Source organism: Mastigoproctus giganteus, chromosome 11 (assembly GCF_048544385.1).
Source record: "Mastigoproctus giganteus isolate SK-2022 chromosome 11, ASM4854438v1, whole genome shotgun sequence".
Classification (NCBI taxonomy): domain Eukaryota; kingdom Metazoa; phylum Arthropoda; class Arachnida; order Uropygi; family Thelyphonidae; genus Mastigoproctus; species Mastigoproctus giganteus.
Window position 1 is genome coordinate 147595899 of NC_143585.1, and position 20085 is coordinate 147615983.

General features: G+C 39.7%; 1 protein-coding gene across 1 annotated transcript in view; it reads left to right on the forward strand.

Moving 5' to 3' along the window:
• The window catches only part of LOC150078506 (uncharacterized), a 365826-nt gene that overhangs the window by 312131 nt on the left and 33610 nt on the right, over positions 1-20085 (forward strand). The window contains exon 8 of the mRNA XM_090384588.1: positions 5887-5966. Within this exon, the coding sequence (XP_090240714.1) occupies positions 5887-5966 (80 nt within the window). The remainder of the gene's footprint in view (positions 1-5886; positions 5967-20085) is intronic.

Below are 20085 nucleotides of genomic sequence, written 5' to 3' on the forward strand. Positions count from 1 at the left end.
GGTGAGTACCGCTTTTTTAACATTTGCTATTTTATTATTAGTCCATCTACACGGTATTTTAAGATATCTAAAGCTTTACATTGTTTAAATTTACGTTAAAAGAAAATTATTTAAATTAGCTAATAGAGCAAAATATGAAACATGCTATATTAAAAAATAAATAAAAATAACAACGGCAGACTGACAAAATATATCTGCTAGCTCTACAGATAGCCAACAACTTAAACCTTATTAGAATATTACGCAAGTGTTTCTGTTTCTTTAGCAAAATGCACAGGTGAAAGGCATAGGCCCAGTAAAGGCATAGACCCAAAAACTAGGTGAAAGGAGTAGGCAACAAGTATAGAAATAGCACCTCAATCTCCCTCGAATTGTTCTAATAGATATTGAGGCATAAGATATAAGAATTAGTTAGCAAATAGAAAAAAGCAAAGACAGCAAACTACTTTGGAAAATTACCAGGGGGGGGGGGTGTAAATCCCTGTCCCTTAGCAGGGTTCCTGGTAATTCATTGTGTAATGAAGCTTGTATTAATATAACTAAGATTTAAAGCCTTAAATATAGAATTAAGGTTAAAATTAACAGCCACAATAATAGAAAATGCTTGTATCAAGTACTGCAAGACAATCTTAAAGAACAAAGCAAAATTTACCGATACATCAGAGCTTACAAAAAACGTGGATAGCCCCAAGCTGCTGCGTGAAGTGAAAGAAAGTTCAAAGTTCCCTGTACTGTCAGATATGATTGCGGATAACGTATCCACCAGTTAAAAGCGTTGTGGACATAAGCGACCTCTGAACAAGATCAAATGTGAGGGGGGGATACAACTTTTTCAGAGCATAAGGCATACATCAACAGCTCTATGGGAAATGCCTAATATGTACTTATACACATAAGTCAAAATAAGACATGTCATTAGTATATTCCCAACTTCCTAACAATAGCATGAGGGCAAATATTTTCATGCCCTAATTTTAAAGCAATAAAAATAGCTCTACATAAATACTTAAATATAAATTTAAGAGGGAAACCATTTTTACTAAGCTTGTTAATAAATTCTGTCAGTGAAACTAAAATGTTATCGAGACTATTGCATATTCTTATTAATCTTAATCCTTGCGATAGAATTATATTACTATGAATTCTGTGGGAAATATTTGAATGCCAATGTGTGAGATTGACTGTTTCAAATTTAAAATCTCTACATTTGTTGTATACTTTAGTATCTACTTTCTCAGAAGTAATTTTAATATCAATATCAAGAAATGTGGCTGCCAAAAAACTCTCTTTATTTGCACATTCAAGCCCCAAATCCATAGGATAAAAATATTCTCTCTCTCTGTCTGTGTGTATATATATATATATATATATATATATACAGACAGAGAGAGACAACACGCTCTCATAAGCATGCATAGCATAAATTGGTTGAGTTATTTAAAAAAAAAAAAAGAGATGTTATAAGATATGGAAGATATGCAATATAAAGGCTCTATGTTTAAAACATCATTGTTTTTATTTGTGATTTCAGTGTATATTTTTAAGCTTAAAAGCATTCTAGGAATATTATTGTTCAACTCACATGTTGGTAATTGGTATGATAATGATATTAATGGATGACACTTGATTATTTTGACTGACTTCCTTTGATATCATTATGTTATGCTCAATTATCTATTAAGGAACAGTGGAACAAACTTAACTATAAAGCATAACTTGTTATATGGAAGAGCTTATTTATATACTCCCTCCGATAGGAAGGAGTATATAAATAAGAGTGTATGATGAGAGCCTTGTCGATCAATTCGGCCCTAGAAAGATTGTGCAAGGCTCAAGGGGTAGAATTTTTTTCAGCCTGGTCTGTACTTGTTAACAGGAGAGACTGCTTCTACAGGGATGCGATACACTTAAATAGAAAGGGTGCAAGAATATTTGCCGATGCTATCAAGGCAGTGTTAGGTGGGTCAGAAAACTGCTAGCTTGGGGGGATAAAAGGACTAATAGATTAACAGTAGCCACTGGCAGAGGTGAAAGTGATTCTTGCATTGCTTCTGTTGAAATGAGCAGAAGCCTGAAAAACAAGATGCAGGATATTTCAGAGACTGCTGGGAGTCATTGCGGTACAAGTAAACACATGGGTTGTGTTAGGGTAGCTAAGAATAGAAACAGGTGCATGTATATGTCTGCGTACACCAATGCTAGGAGTTTGGTAAATAAATTTGATGAATTTGAGGTATTGCTCAAAGCATCAAAGGTGGATATTGTTGGGATTTCAGAGACGTGGTGTCACACAGATATAAGGAATGCAGAACTGGAATTTGGGGAGTATAATGTCTACAGAAAGGATAGACAGGATAGGAAGGGAAGAGGGATTATGCTATTAGTTAAGAAACACATAAAATCCAAGGAAGTGAAGCCAGTCGACATCGCTGGATAGTGTAGTGTCAAGTCAGTTTGGTGTGACATAAGCATTGGGAGATCCAAATTGAGAGTAGGAGTGTGCTATAGGCCGAATGACTCTGATGAGTATAATAAGAAAGTGTACAGGGAAATAGAGTGGGCCAGTAAATCAGAGAGTCTTATAATGGGGGATTTTAATTTCCCAGATATTGACTGGAATTTGTGGGTTGGTCACTCACATACTAGCAAGACTTTTGTGAATTTGTTGGATGATTGTTTTCTACATCAGCATGTTTGGGAGGCAACTAGAGGGAGTAATACTCTTGATCTGATTATCAGTAGTGATTCTTCATGCATCAAGAAGCTGCAGATAAAGGAACCACTAGGTGGCAGTGATCACAGTGTGCTGAAGTGGGATTTACTCAGAGGTAACTACCATCAGGGGTAAAGGGAAGGGTTATTCCTTTCGTCAAGGCGACTGCGATGGTTTGAGACAGTATTTAAATTCTATACAGTGGGACCAACTGATGATCTTACAACAGCAAATTCAAAATGGGAAGCAGTCAAAGAACTTATCTTGGAAGCTACTAGGCTTTACATACCAACTAAGAAATATTGTTCAAGGTTTAGGCCTAAATGGATGTCAGATGAACTAATGAAACATATGGCAGAGAAGAAAAATGCATGGGATACATATAAATTAACATGTGACACAGAAGCCTGTGATAGATATAAGTTGATCTGTAACCAAGTTACAATGGAGGTTAGGCAGGCGAAGGCAGATTACAAGAAATCTTTGGCAAGGAATGCAAAGAAAAACAGCAAAGAGTTCTTTACTTATGTAAACTCTAGAAGGAAGGGGTGAATCAGATTGGTCCACTTGATATCGATGGTTCAACTGTTGATGATCCTGCTCGTGTAGCTAACAAACTAAATGAATATTTTGCATCGACATTCACACATGAGGAGTTATTCAGCGAGGGGAATGCCAGAGGTGTATTCAACTCTGGCAGTAAGCTAAATAATCTTGTAATAACTGAGAGTAAAGTGGAGGAGAAATTGTTGAAGATAAACACAAGAAAGGCACCTGGGGTGGATGGGATCTATCCAGTTATATTAAAGGAGGCAACAAAGGAAGTAAGCAAACCCTTAGCCATAATTATGAGAGCTTCCTTGGACTCAGGGAAGGTACCCATAGACTGTAGATGTGCAAATGTGACACCAATTCACAAAGGAGGATCAAAGGCTGACACAAGTAATTATAGACCTGTGAGTTTAACTTGTTCAAGGAAAATTAATGGAGGCACTAGTTAAAGAAGCAGGATCATCTAGACAAGACATCAGTTATAGCTCGGACACAGCGTGGTTTTGTTAAGGGGAAGTCTTGCCTGACCAATTTGATTGGATACTATGATGCAGTCAAAAAAGAACTGGATGCAAGGAATAACTTTGATATTATATACTTGGATCTTAGAAAGGCTTTTGATACTGTTGCACATGGAAGACTACTGCACAAATTGGAGCAGTGTGGCATTGGAGGCAAATTGCTACTATGGATAAAGGGGTGGTTGAGGGGGAGAAGACAGAGAGTGGTAATCAATGGACACTGCTCATTGTGGACTGTTATTAGTTGAGTCCCTCACGGTTGAGTATTGGGTCCATTATTGTTTTCTGTATTTATAAATGATATTGATGATGGTATATCAAGCTTAATATCCAAGTTTGCAGACGCTACAAAGGTTGGCAGGGTTGTTAAGGACACTACTGATGCTATGCTGCTGCAACAGGATCTGGAAAGATTCAGCAGATGGGCTGAGAGGTGTCAAATGAAGTTTAACATTGACAAATGTAAAGTACTGCATATGGGAAACAGCAACCCCACAGCAATGTATCAACTCTGTGGTACTACACTGACAGTGGTAGAGAATGAAAAGGACCTGGGGCTAATTGTGCAGGCAGATATGAAGTTCTCTGAGCAGTGCAGACGGGCTGAAAGAGTAGCTCATGGTGTCTTGTCAATGATATACAGGAATTTTTCTAGCAGGGATAAGGAGGTGATTATTCCCTTGTATAAGGCAATGGTCATGCCACACCTTGAGTACTGTATACAGGTCTGGAGGCCTCATTTCAAGAAGGATGTAGAGTTGCTGGAATGAGTACAGAGCGGGGCAACAAGATTAGTGGATGGAACAAATGGGTTGCTCTTACGAAGAAAGGCTTAAGTTTTGCAAATTACAGTGTCTGGAGACTAGCCAATGCTTATGTCACACCAAACTGACTCGACACTACACTGTCCAGCAATGTCGACTGGCTTCACTTCCTTGGATTTTATGTGTTTCTTAACTAATAGCATAACCCCTCCTCCCTTCCTATCCTGTCTATCCTTTCTGTACACATTGTACTCCCAAAATTCCAGTTCTGCATCCCTTATATGTGTGTGACACCAAGTCTCTGATATCCCAACAATATCTGCTTTTGATGTTTTCAGCAATACCTCAAATTCATCAAATTTATTTACCAAACTCCTAGCATTGGTGTACACTCAAGTATACATGCACCTGTTCCTATTCTTAGCTACCCTAACCCAACCCATGTGTTTACTTGTACCGCAATGACTCACAGCAGTCTCTGAAATACCTTGCATTTTGTTTTCCAGGCTGCTGCTCATTCTAATAGAAGCAGTGCAAGAATCACTTTCACCTCTGCCAGTGGCTTCTGTTAATCTATTAGTCCTTGTATCCCCCCAGCTAGCAGTTTTCCGACCCACCTTGGATTGCACTAACCTTATAAAGCATTGAGGTCTCTTTCCCTGGTGTAGATAAGTAGGTTTTCCTTATTTAATTGATTTGGTTGGTTTATATTAATGTGTTTTTTTTTTTCAGCACTTTCACTTGATTTAAAAGTGATTATAATCACTTATTAACTATAAAATATTTAAGGGCAAAGGCCTGATGCTAAGATACATGAGGAAGACCTCATGCTATTGTGAAGTTATACTTCATAACTGGGTTGTCACTATTGCAACACTAGGTATCTGCCCACCCACCGAAGAGAAGCCAACAAGCTTTGAAATGGTGCCATCTGGGTGGTGGTGTCTGCTGAGAATAAATAAGTAGTCTTCTCCACTTGTAAAGTGTTACTTATTCGAGGTAGTACAATACCATGGCAACTCGTGAAAGCATTCACAACATGAGATATAACCAAAAAAGATGCCAATTTAATTAATTAATTTAACTACTTTGGTAGATGGCTACGTTAAAATGATGCTTTTGCACTAACTTATATGTTAATCACTTATTAATTAAACTGCATGTTTATTTGGGTAAATATACTGTGTAGATTTTTTAGTTTTTCTTTTTTCTTATTTGAAAAATATCATGCTTTTTATGTGGTGAAATGATACAATTTTGTGTTTTTTAAATTTTGCTAGTCAGGATTTATAACTTCAAAAACCTTTAAAATTTTGCCAACTTGTATTCTGCATAGGTTATGCTAAAGAAGCAGAAGATGAAAAAAAGAAAAAGACTTCTTTGGGACCTTCCAGCAGTGAAACATCTCAAAAATATGTATTAAGAAAAATGGTGCTAAGATTTTTTTACATTTAGTTTTTTTGATTTACTTTTTTGCACTTACTTTTTTGATTTATGTTTTTTTGGCATCTATATTTTTTGGTTTAGTACAATTAATATTCATTATATCAGTGATTCTATAATTAATTATAGCATTATTGAAATGACCACAGTATTTTTGGAGTTATAACATGGACTTTTTTTTTTTTTTTTTTTAATTATATTAATGGGGATTGGTCAAATAATGAGCATTAAACCTGCATGGAATGTAATCTGGGATTTTATTTTGTACAGTAAAATCCCATTTACAACAAATAATTGTATTTAAATTTAAATGTGCATTTCTTACCTTCCTTATTTATTCCTTCTAAGAGTCTGTTAATTCTGTTTTTAAGGACAAGTGCGCATGCAGTCACATGCAGTGGCGGTGCAAGAATTTGCTCGTGTTAAACCTTCAGTTTTTATGTTTAAGTATGAGTAACACAACAACATGTTATACTCTTGGATTGCCAGAAGGGAGCCCTTTTCCAATGGTGATATCCGTTTTCATTTCGCTCTTTCAGGTAAAGCACCTTTTAACATTTTTAGTATCACATATTACCTGCCTTTGGCTCGTTGCATATAGCTCTTGAACCACCACTGTTAAGATAATTCCCATACAAGGCCAAGGGTAGCCCAGGGCAACAGAAATAGCTTCTGTAAATAAAGTAATAATCGGCATCTGTTGCTGTTTACAACCCACCTCCAACAAAGCTAACTAAGGGTGAGCATTGTGTTTCCTTCACCCTCATAGTGACAATGGCTGAAGCTAGCAGTGTGCCCATTGAAAAAATATGTAGCATATGTCTAAAAACTGAGATTCTTACAATTAAATGTATTATTTGTGACCAGTTTTTTGGAGGCTGCTGCACCTCTTTGAATATTAAAAAGCTTAGCAAAGCAAAGAAACAAAAAAATTTTATTTGCCTTTCGTGTGCAAGGCAAGACAGCTCAAAAGAATCAACTGTTCTTATAAACACAGTTGAAGACATTCAAACTACAGAGCAAATTTTGTCTGAAGTAACGGAAACTCCCCTCTCTTTCCACAAGGTTGCAAACCAAAACAACTCCCTCATACTCGAAAACTCAATTCAAGACATTCTTGGCTGTGATGCTTGCCCAGAAAATTGCAGGCATGGAATACTGACATCTCCCACAAGGCAGCAAGCTGAAACATCACCTCTAGTTACAGTTAATTGTATCCTGCTAAAAATAAGCTTACAAAGATGCTCAGCGAGTTCATGGAACCTATCTTACAGCAGTTTAGTGCTGAGATCTCTCCAAACTTCTCTGACCAGCTACTTCTCATCTATAAACTCATATTCGACCTGCAAGAAGAAAACCTGCTTGAAGAGCAAAATCTCAAAATCCTACACAGTGTAAAGCAACTGTGGAGAAGATGGATAGTCTGGAAAATCACATCCACACGAAGAATAAGGGCCCCCTTCTTCCCCTCAATCATCCAGTGATCAACCAGGTGTGAAGATTAGCAAAGCAGTCGATTGCTCTCTGCATCGTGAGGTCAACTACACTCCCGCCACTCATAACAAAGCAGTTCACTTCAGCGGTTTGGCAAGTGCCTCTCTGAATACACAGGAAGATGGAGCAGACAACTGTCAGATCTCTGCTGCCTTAGAGGTCCCATCCCTCTCATGTCCCATCATCATGTCCTCCTCAACCCTGCTTTTATTTCAATCACTGCTGAGCAAATCATCAGTGAAAACTTCATCAGAGAGAAAAACAAGATAGCAGAAGTATCCCACAGACTACAGGACTCCAGTTCAATAGTATTTTGCATTCACCTTTGCCAGATGGCAACAAGTGGATGGTGTTCACAAGTGGCAACACCTTGAATGGGACCCACACCACTGGTAATAATGTCTGGCAGTGTACAACACCTTGCTTTTCTAATCGCAAGGGTCCCTGGTACTAACATTCGTAGCACATCCAACCAAGATTTGAATAGGCTTACCAAATATAATATTACAGCCATTCCTACACAAGAGAAGATCTTTATCTCCAGATTACGCAGCATCAAAGACGGGTAAAACTGAGTTTGGATTAAGAGTAGAAGATAAACAATTAAAAACGAGGCATCCTGCTTACGCTTCATTTGTTGTCACCTACCCAATGGGACAGTCCTTGTTGCTACTGAATTTTCAGGACTGGCCGGCAGGGTCGCTGTTTAAACCATACAGGGATAGACGGATGATAAAATCAAGATCAAATAGCCCTTCTGAAACATCACAATAGCAATCAACTCCTCCCCCTTCTCTGAGACAGGGAATTGGCAGCGTGCAGTGTTTTATCCAGAATGTTTGAAGCATTTCCAACAAGCTTCCCGCGCTACAAACCTGCATGATGACGGCTGAATTTGACTACATTTGCCTTGCTTAAATGTTACGCAATAACAGACAAACTAAACATTCTCACTAATCCACTTGGATACAAATGTGTTGGCAAGAACTGAAAAATGAGGTGGAGGAACCATGATCCTGTATAAAGATGAATATCAGTCTACAAAGGAACACCTCTCCAAATTAGATAATTTTGAAGCCACCTGTACTACCTTTTTCAATGGGAAAATAAAATTACAAATCTGTCTTATATACCTGCCTCCTGAGCACACCAGGGATTCAAGAAATTAACTCTTGCATGGCTTACCATTAACCTCAATCCAGCTGTAGATACTATCCTGTTAGGAGACGTTAACATGCCAATTCCAAAACATACCACAAAAAGAAATCTTGACTCTATTCTTGCACAACTAAATCTGAAACAGCTGGTTACTCCAGCAACTAGAGGGAATCAACAGTTAATGTTGTCTAATACACTTAGCATTAGATTAGCAGACAACTTGTTTCACTTTAAGTCAGACCACAATCCCATAGCTGTACAGGCCACACTCAATGTTGCTGGACCCAATCAGAAGGACAGCGGAAATGTTAACAGCATGCACAGAACGACCTTTTCTTTAAAATATATCAAGCCAAACATCATCCTCAAAGAACTTTGAGAATACAAATGGCAAGAACTAAACATGAAGCCAGCAGAGGAAGCTCTCCAGCTACTGTCCTTAAAGCCCACAAAAATTGCCTATGAAGGAGCATCGAGGGTCGTAAGGATAACTGGGAAATCCAAAAACTGGTTTAATGCACAGATAAAATGCCTTTCGTAAAAAGCAAAGACTTTAGAGGAAGTGGCTGAAGACTACATTCTGTACAAAAAAGAGAGTGCTCACTTCATAAAGCTGAAAAGACAAGCACATTATGCAGCTGTATTATCAAAGCTCAAACAGGGGAAAAAGAATCATTGGTGATAACAGAAAAAAGGGTCTCATGACTGCTGAGGTCTTGACTGAATGGTCCGAGAAGGCATTTGGACAACCTCCCACACCCATCCAATTAGCAACCGAAGAAAATAGAAAGAGAATAACTGACCCCCTTCACCAAATCGCAGAAAAAGAAGAATCCATCTCAAACTTACTAAGAAAGACACCTCTAACAATCATCACAATTACCAAAGAATACCTGATGAAAGCCATAAATGAACTTCCTAATAAAGCAGCTGTTGGTCCTGATAACTTCCCTCTTTTCGTGGCGAAAATCAGCAGCCCTTACATTATTGAGGTGTTGTATCACACCTTCAATGAAATCATTCAAAAAGGAACTTTCCCCTGTATATGGAACAGCTACATAGTCAGGTCCATTCCCAAAATAAAGAAACCAAAAAATGCCAAAGACTATTGACCCATAGCCATAAGTTGTGCCATCTTCAAATTTTTTGTGAAGACCCTTCTCTCAGCCTTCACCCAACACTGCTTCAGGTATCGTCCTCTGCACATACACTCCGTCTTATCTGGAAGATTAACTATCACAAATCTCCTTGAGACCCTTTTCTGGATGCAGAAAGCTCTCAACAATAAGGAATAGCTTGATATTATCTTCCTAGACATATCTGCAGCTTTTGACAATATCTCGATAACGGCTCTGGAACAAACAAATTTTATCTTTCTACTTCAAAATACAAGGCAATCTCCTGAAGATTTTATGTAACATTCTGAAGGAAAGATGCCTCATAATCTGCAATGATGATTTTATTGCCCATTACTCCATTTCGCAGGGAGTGCCACAGGGAGGCGTTCTCTCCTCACTGTTATTTGCTACAGCTCTGGAACAATTTTTTTCATCCCATAAAGACAACTTTATTACATATGCTGATGACCTGAAATTCTTCGTCAAATCTAAAGATCTACAACAACTTAAGCAAACAAATCAACAAGCCCATAGCACAATAACTGGAGTATTACCTCAACTGTATTGGACTATGTTTAAACCCAAAAAAATCTGCCCAGATGACAATTACAAAGAAAAAGAGCAGGAACAATATCTCTATGCTGGTAAGCAGATGCAAAGTTCTAAAGGTTAAATTGCACGTAGACCCTGGCCTAAAATGAGATGAGGGAACTAATATTCTCCGAGCACTTTGATTACATCAAAGCTAAAACATATGCAGTGCTCTGGGCTGCCCAACAGGAGTTAATTGGCATTAGAAACCCAGATTTTGTTAAAAAGTATATCTTGAAATGTATACTTCCCCATCCCACTATATGCTTCACAGATTTGGTCTTCTGCCCCACCGAGCAACCCTGCAAGCTTTCCTAAGTATACTGGCTTTTGAGATAGCTGAGTAGGATCTCGAATCATCCATTTACTACCTTCCTCTAGAGCCATCCTACTTTCCAATCTCAGCATTTCTCCCTGGAAACAGACAATTAACATAAGAAACATTTTCACATTAGCCCAACTGCTAACAGGAAGATTAGATACTCCCAGTATTGACGGCTTGTTTCACTCTCGTCGAGAGGCCACCACCAGGATTGCTGAAACAAGACATCCTCTTCAAAGCAACTTAAAAAACCTGGACAGCCTAAGTAGCTTTTTTCCAGCAAACACAATAGAACTCTTCAATCAACTAAGAATTGAACCAGAAAAGCTCTGTAATGAAAAAGCCTACAGATTGAAAGTCTTTGCTGGCTCCTATCGTCTTGTGCAAATCTAGTGCACAGCTACTCGGCTCAAAAACTGCATTTAATTTTGATCCCTTTTAACTATATATTCTCAGTATTCTAGATGTCAACCTAAGATGTCAAAATTTTAAACATTTTATGATGTTAAAAGATGCCAAAAAGTTAAATATTCTATTATAAAATCATAATTACTCATATATTTCAAAATTCTGCATTCACCCTTTCAGGTTAATCTCCCAGGGACTTTGTAACTTTTTTCTCATGGGTCCGCTTCATACCTTACAATGTAACTCGCACCCGTCTAGCCAATGGCTGTCCCAGGGGTGTCTCCTCAACAGAGAAATAATAATGGTGCTTCCTCCGCAACTGCGGTAGTGACCACCCAGGAAGGAAGAAAACACCAATGCATGAAGTGGAGCATCAAAATAAATACGTACATCATGCAAGCATATAACGAAGCTAGAGACTGATGTGACAACTTACTGGGCGAGACTACATACCAAGTGGCTGGAATGATTCCCGGATATTCAGGTCAGTGAATAGTGGACCAGAGGAGGACCATCGTCATGAAGAACCTGATAGCTCCTGCAATCTTGGCAAAAATCAAGCAAGACGTGAGTGATCAACTACAAGCACATTATGCAGAATACGGAACCAGAGGAGGAAGAACAAGAAGAAATACAACCCATAGCAGCTGAAGTGGAAAAAGATGAGGTCATGATATCCAGAATAGAGAACGAGTGGAAGAAGGCCCTAATAGAATTCGAAGGAATGGATCCCACCAAGACTCGTGATACCAAAGCAGAGGCCGAATAGAATCATGTGGAGAGTCATAGACCACCTCAATTGGCAAATAATACTGCATTACCTCAATAATAATGGTGCAACACTGGAGGCCATCCACACAGCCGTGCTCCCGTAGCAGCCACTAGGATTAATGGAAGAGAAACGAAAGACCAGTAGCAGAAGAACCGAAAACAGAAAGAAGACAACTTTTGACGGAAGACCACAGGAGGCATTGAATGGAGCATGTTGGGAATGGTGGGAGGTGTTTTACCATGATCATTAATGCATGAGTTAGAAGAAAAATGGGATGCTAGCAGGTCAGCTTTATCCTTGGGTGAAGTGACAACAGAACCATCTGGTTTTGACAGAGGTGGGAGCAGAGATGGGTAAAAGTTGTGGCCAATAACTATGGCAAGAGACCGGAATGTTTGGCTACAATTAGAGCAAGAAGCAAGTTTTCTTCTTTTAGTCTGTTCAAAATCTAGTTTGGACTGATTAATAACTGCGAGCTTTGGTGTAGGCAGAAAATGAAACTGAAGAATTGGAAACAAGCCAATCATGATATGCAATGTTCTTCTCTTGAACAGCCTTAGCACATTTGCATATTTATTGGAAAACCAAGGTTTAGATAAAGGACGAGATTTTAAAGTGGAGTGTGGAATAAAGGATTCCATTCGTACAAGAATAATTTCACTGACATGATCTGAGCAAACATTGACATCAGAGGTTTGAAACAGTAATCCGACCAAGGAAAAGAAGAAAAGAAATCTCTCAGGTCATCCCATTTTGCATTCTTGTAATGCGAAACAAGAAGAGGTTGGGAATAGCCATGAGATAAAGGCTCCATTGGAGAAGAGACAATCACCAAGTTGTGATCTGAGGTGCCTAAAGGACCACTCACTTCGACCGTGTACTTAGAAGGGTTGTTTGTGAGAAAAAGATCAAGTGTGTTGGCTGTATGGTTAGGATTGTCTGGTATCCTTGTAGGTAAATGAACAATCTTTGCAATGTCATTAGTAATTGCAAAAGCCTCAGCATCTCGATCAGCTGGGTTGGTGTGACTAGTCACATCGACCCAGCTGGTCGAGATGCACAACTCCAGGTCACTTTCTCTTTCTAGAAAATGGAAGCGACCTGGAGAAAGTCAAGTTGCAAAGAGAGGAAGTCAAAGAGCTCCAAGTGATTAGTGGAGTTGGGAGAATGGTAGAGACAACAGATGAATTTGACACAATGAAGTAGAGAGATTTTAAGCCAGAGAAGATCGAAAAGAGGAGATTCCAAATTACCAGGTCTCTGACAGGGAATATCGGAATGAACATATGCACAAGTACCACCTTTGAGGCGAAAGGAATCATACAGTGAATAATTTGGGCAACTGAGATGAACAGTGGTTGAATTAACCGATAACTGAGATTCTGTCAGAAAAAGTACATGGGGTTTGGCAGACTGCAAGCGGAAATGGACATCATTGATATTAGAATTGAGACCACATATATTTGTGAAATGAACTAGGAAGTGTTTGGGAGGTTTAGATATTTTCGCAGATAAGCTATTAGTTTGATATTTCATGGTGTATTCAATAGTAAGAAAAAGTGGGGGAGAGACATGCTGTATGAAGTAATGAAATTTTTGGATATGGCGTACACATAGTATGAATATACCCAGATCCTTGACATAACGTGGCCTCGGCAATGCCCTCAGAAAACACACTACTGAGACTCCCTCCAGTCACTATCTAACAGAGTAGAGGTATTAAGATTATACACTAGCTGATCTGGAAGCTTCCTAAAGAGTTACCAGTAGGTTCGGTCCGGTGTACTAACTAGTGGCCAGCCTGCGAACACTGTTTTAGAGCTGTACCCTCAAAATGTACGGAAAATAGAAGAGTTGCAAGAATATTTGCTGATCTTAGAGACAGTACTGTACACGTATAGGAAAACTGCTAGCAGGAGACTGTAGATTAATAGATAGACTAATAGATTCCTTGCAGTGCTTCTATTGGAACATGCTGCATCCTGGAAAGCAAGGTGTTGGGGATTTCAGGCCCTACTGTAGGTCGTCAGGGAACAAGTAAATACAAGGGCTGTGTTAGGGTAACTAAAAATAGTAGTAATAGTAGTGGCATGTGATGCAAGAAAGCATGTGTATGAGCTTATGCAGCATCAGCCAAAAAAAAAAAAAAATCACACCATTCCCTCCAAATGCCTGTCCAGTTCCTCCTTAAATTTATTCAACCTATCAACTTCCACAACGACAGATGGAAGTTTGTTCCAGCAATTAACCACCCGCTGGCTAAAGGCAAATTTCCGCACATCTATTCTACATCTGTCTTTTCTTAATTTGAATTTATGCCCCCTTAGGTTCGTAATCTGAACAAGTGGAAGGATCCCATCAGAATTCAGCGTGCTCAACCCATTTAAGGCCTTATATACCTCAATCAGATCACTGCGCAGGTGCCTAGTCTACAGCCACTGCAATTTGCAGAACTTAAACCTCTCTTGGTAAGAGGATCCCTTCATTCCCCTCACCAATCTTGTTGCCCTTCTCTGTACACGCTCAAGTAAATCTACATCCTTCCTAAAATGAGGCCTCCAGACCTGTACGCAGTACTCAAGGCGTGGCCTGACCATTGCCTTATACAGAGGGATAATCACCTCCTTTTCCCTGCTAGCAAAGAACACGTGCATGTATACTTGCATACAGACTAATGCTGGGAACATAGTAAATAAATTTCATGAATCAGAAGTACGGATTAAGTCATCAAATGAACACATTGTAGAAATAGTGGAAATATGGTGTCACTTAGACATAAGTGATGCTGAATTTGAATATGGGGAGTACAATGTGGAAGGACAGACGGGCCAGATTGGCTCGAAGAGGGTTACACCCTTAGTTATGAAGCATATTTAATCTAAAGCAGTGCATCCAGTCAACATGGGTGACCAGTGAAATGTTGAGTCAGTTCAGTATGATATAAGCACTGGAAAAACAAAATTAAGATGGAATAACAAAGAGATATACAGCGTGATTCACTATCAGTGCGACAAACTTGCAGGAGGTGTAGGGGGCACAAAGACCAATCGGAATCACATAGCATTGCAGGGTCTGAAATGCCTTCGACATGCGGTAGAGGACGTTGAACAGGAGGTCGCGTGAACAGCGATCCCGCTGGAAATCAGCATTTGCGAACTGGTTCCAGAGGCAGTAGGATGGACGAGTATTCAAACGTTGACCTGGCCGACATGCACCTCGCGTATGGAGCTGCAGACTGTAACGGGCATGCCACTCTGCGCTTGTACCAGGAACGTTTCCTGCACAGGCGTGCTCCGCATCATACGATTTTCACACATGTGCACAGAAGGTTATGTGAGACTGGCTGTTTCACGAGAGGTACCATGAATCAAGAGCGAACGACGAGGACGCCAGACAATGAGGAGAATGTCCTACGTCTTGCAGAAGGAAATCCGAGTACGAGTACTCGAGCGATAGGCCAATGATTGTGTATTTCCCAATCCAATGTATGGAGGATACTGTCAACAAACCAAATGAGTTCATACCATCTGCAACGCGTCCAATCATTGGAGCCTGCAGATTATCCACTCCGGAGGACTTTTGCTACTTGGTTTTTTCAACAGAGTGCAGCAGACAGCGCATTTGCTGCATCCATATTGTTCATGGATGAGGCAAGTTTCACAAGCGAGGGAACCTTCAATCAACATAACGCCCAGTTGTGGGCTTTGGAGAACCCCCATGGTACGTGAACATGTGCAACTCAAGCTGTTTCTCTGTCAATTTTTGGGCCGGCATTTTTGGAGACCACCTCATTGGACCGTACATTCTGCCCCCTCGTCTGGACGGATAGGCATACTTGATCTTTCTACAGCAAGTCCTGCCCAAACTTATTGAAGAAGCACATGTTCCTCAGTCATTGCGCCGTTCAATGTGGTTCCAGCATGATGGAGCTCCCCCACATTACACCAATGACGTCCGCCAACACCTAAACGTTACATTTGGACAGCATTGGATAGGTCGTGGTGGTCCGGTTCATTGCCTGCTAGATCGCTGGACCTATCATGCCTGGACTTCTTCTGCTGGGGTCAAATGAAGACATTGGTGTACGAGACCCCCCCTTCCCCCCGTTGATTCAGTTGAAGACCTCGTCGCTCGCATCTCTGTAGCTGCCGGGGAGATTCGAGACACCCCAGGAATTTTCCAGAATGTTAGGGATTCCATGCGGCGGGGCTGTGAAGCCTGTGTGACTGCTTTTGGTCGAACTTACGAACACCTTCTGTAGCATGGCTTTTTGCCAATGTAAAATGATTTCTGTTACACTAATGAGTTGCTTTTTCTTTGCTTCTTTGTTCACGCGACCTCCCGCATAACGAAGGCATTTTGGACCCTGCAATGCTATGTGATTCCGATTCGTCTTTGTGCCCCCTACATCTCCTGCAAGTTTGTCGCACTGGTAGTGAATCACCCTGTATAGAGAAGTAGAATAGGCCATAACGTCTTATAATAAGGGGATTTTAACTTTCCAGATGTTGAACTCAAATTTGTGGGTTGATCATTCACACTAGCAAGCCTTTTGTAGATTTCTTCAATTACTGTTTACTACAGCAGCATGTTAGAGAGGCAGTAAGAAGAAGCAATACTCTTAATCTGGTTATAATGCATTAAGAATCTGCAGATAAAAGGCCTACTGGGTGACTGTGATCAAAGTATGTACTAATGTGAAATTTAATTAAAGGCAAAACTACAGTCAAGGGTAAAAGGGAAAGCCCTTATGCTTTCATAAAGGTGGCTACAGTTGTGTTAGACCATTTTAAAATTACTGCAATAATTAAAGACCAACACCAGCCAGGAATTAAAAATTTTACTATAAAAATAAAATATACAGAATATAATGAAATATTAATTTCATAAAATATTATTGTAATATAAAATATTACAATAAAATAAACTACGATAAAATGTTAAAAATGTAGTTAGCAATAAAATTATCTAAAATAAACTGGATTAAAAGCGATAAAACCTGAAGCTTTCGGAGACTGCTGTCTCCTTCAACAGTGTTTAATTATTGCAGTATGGAATTTCCCAGCCCCATAGGCCCGTTTGAAGACATTTTAAAATTCTTTGCAGTGGAACCAACTGATGATATTACCAACAACAAATGCTATGTGGGAAGCATACAGGGAAGTAATCATAGATACTCCTGGTCTTTTCATACCAACAAAGTAATACTGTTCAAAGCGTATACCTAGTAGTAGTAGTAGAGGCATGTGATGCAAGAAAGCAAGCTTATGAGCTTATGTAGCATCAGCCAAAAAAAAAATTCACACAACCATTCCCCTAAAAGTTTGTCCAGTTTATTTAAGCTATCAACTTCCACGACAGATGGAAGTTTGTTCCAGCAGTTAACCGCCCGCTGGCTATAGGCAAATTTCCACACATCGATTCTACAACTGTCGTTCTTCAATTTGAATTTATGCCCCCTTAGGTTAAGCCTCTCTTGAGTTCTGCAATTTGCAGAACTTAAGCCTCTCTTGGTAAGAGGACCCCTTCGTTCCCCTCACCAATCTTGTTTTCCTTCTCTGTACACACTCAAGCAACTCTACATCCTTCCTCAAATGAGGCCTACAGACCTGTATGCAGTACTCAAGGCATGGCCTCACCATTGCCATATACAAAGGGATAATCACCTCCTTTTCCCTACTAGCAAAATTCCTCTATATATCATTGACAATACCCTATGATATTACCAACAACAAATGCTATGTGGGAAGCATACAGGGAAGTAATCATAGATACTCCTGGTCTTTTCATGGCAGCTTGTCTGCATTGCTCAGAAAACTTTACATCTGAGTGCACAATTAGCCCCAGTTGTTTTTCATTTTCTACCACCCTAAGTGTAGTTCCACACAGTTGGTATGTTTCTCTGGGATTACTTCTACCCATATGCAGTACTTTGCATTTGTGAATGTCGAACTGCAGTTTCTACTTCTTAGCCCATTTGCCCAACTTTTCTAGAACCTGTTGCAGTAACACACTGCCATTACTGTCATTAACAACCCTGTATCGTCTGCATACTTGGACCTTAAGTCTGCTATACCTTCATCATTGATAAATATACAAAACAACAGCGGGCCCAACACCGAACCCTGGGAGAATCCACTAATAACATTATTCCACGAAGAGCAGCATCCATTGATTACCACTCTCCGTCGTCTCCCACTCATTCACCCTTTTATCCATTGTGGCAACTTACCCTTAATGCCAACTGCTCCAATTTGCACAGTAGTCTTTCATGTGGAACAGTGTCAGAATCTTTTCTGAAATCCAAGTGTATGATATAAAAATTAATTTTTGCATCCAGTTCCTTTGTAACCACATCATAGTATCCAATCAAATTTGTCAGACATGACTTTTCCTTACAAACCCATGCTGCGTGTGAATTATTATCGCAATATTGTCTAGATGATCCTGCAATGCTTCCTTAACCAGTAACTCCATTATTTTCCCTGGAATAGAAGTCAAACTAACAGTTCTGTAATTACTCACTACCTTTTAGCATTAGCATTAGTAAAGGCATATGATGCAAGAAAGCTAGCTTATACAGCAACAGCTAAAAAAAAAAAAAAATTCTCATTTCACCCATCAACTCACTCCAAATGTTTGTCTTGTTCTGCATTGAATCTGTTTAAGCCCACTTCAATGACAGATGGAAGTTTTTTCCAGCAGTCAATCATCCGCTGGCTAAAGGCAAACTTCTGCACATCTATCCTACAACTGTCTTTCCTTTAATTTAAAATTAATTGAATTTAAATTCCAATTTGAATTTATGCCCTCTCAGGCAATTATTCTGAGAAAGAGGAAGAATCCCATGGGCTCACATCTTGTGGGTATGGGCTTAGCAAACCCAGGGTCGTGATCTGGATATCATCTTTCTTGGTGACTCCTTTACTTCTCATTCTCTCTCTCTCAGGGTAACTCAGGAATTTTTTTTTAGCTGGTACAGCAATAAGCCTCAGGCTTACTTGCACCATATGGCTAATGATAATAATAATAATAATCCCATCATCAGCATTAAGCATGCTCAAACCATTCAAGGCATGGTACACCTCAATCAGATCACCTTACAAGTGCCTAGCCTCCAGATACTGTAATTTGCAAAATTTAAGCCTTTCTTTTGTAAGAGCATCCCTTTGTTCCATTCACTAATCTTGTTACCCTTCTCTGTACTCATTCCAGCAGCTCTACATCCTTCTTAAAATGAGGCCTCCAGACCTGTATACAGTACTCAAGGTGTGGCCTGACCATTGCCTTATACAAGGAGATAATCACCTCCTTATCCCTGCTAGAAAAGTTCCTGTATATCATTGACAAGACACCATGAGCTACTCTTGCAGACCATCTGCACTGCTCAGAGAACTTCACATCTGACTGCACAATTACCCGCAGGTCTTTTTTGTTCTCTACCACCTTCAGTGTAGTACCAAACAGTTCATACGTCACTCTGGGGTTACTGCTTCCCATATGCAGTACTTTACATTTCTCAATGTTGAACTTTAGTTGCCACTTCTCAGCCCATCTGCTCAATATTCTAGATCCTGTTGCAGTAGCGTACTGTCATTAGTGTCATTAACAACCCTGCCAACCTTCATATTGTCTGCAAACTTAGACATTAAACCTGATATAACATCATCAATATGATTAATAAATACAGAAAACAACAATGGACCCAACACTGAACCCTAGGGGGACTCCACTAATAACATTAGTCCACGAAGAGCAGTGTCCATTGATTACCACTCTCTGGCTTCTCCGACTCAACCATTCCTTTATCAGTGCCACACTGCTCCAATTTGTGCAGCAGTCTTCCATGTGCAACAGTATCAAAAGCCTTTCTAAGATCCAAACATATCAAAATTATTCTTTGCATCCAGTCCCTTTGAGACCACATCATAGTATCCAATTAAATTGGACTTCCCCTTAACAAACCCATGCTGTGTCCAAGCTATAACTGAAGTCTTGTCTAGATGATCCTGCAATGCTTCTTTAACTGGTGCCTCCATATTTCCCTGGTACAGAAGTTAAACTAACAGGTCTGTAATTACTTGTCACCCTTTGATCCTCTTTGTGAATTAGGGTCACATTTGCACATCTCCGGTCCGTGGGTACCTCCCCTGAGTCCAAGTAAGTGCTCATAATTATGGCTAAAGGTTTGCTTACTTCCTTTGCTGCCTCCTTTAATAACGCTGGGTA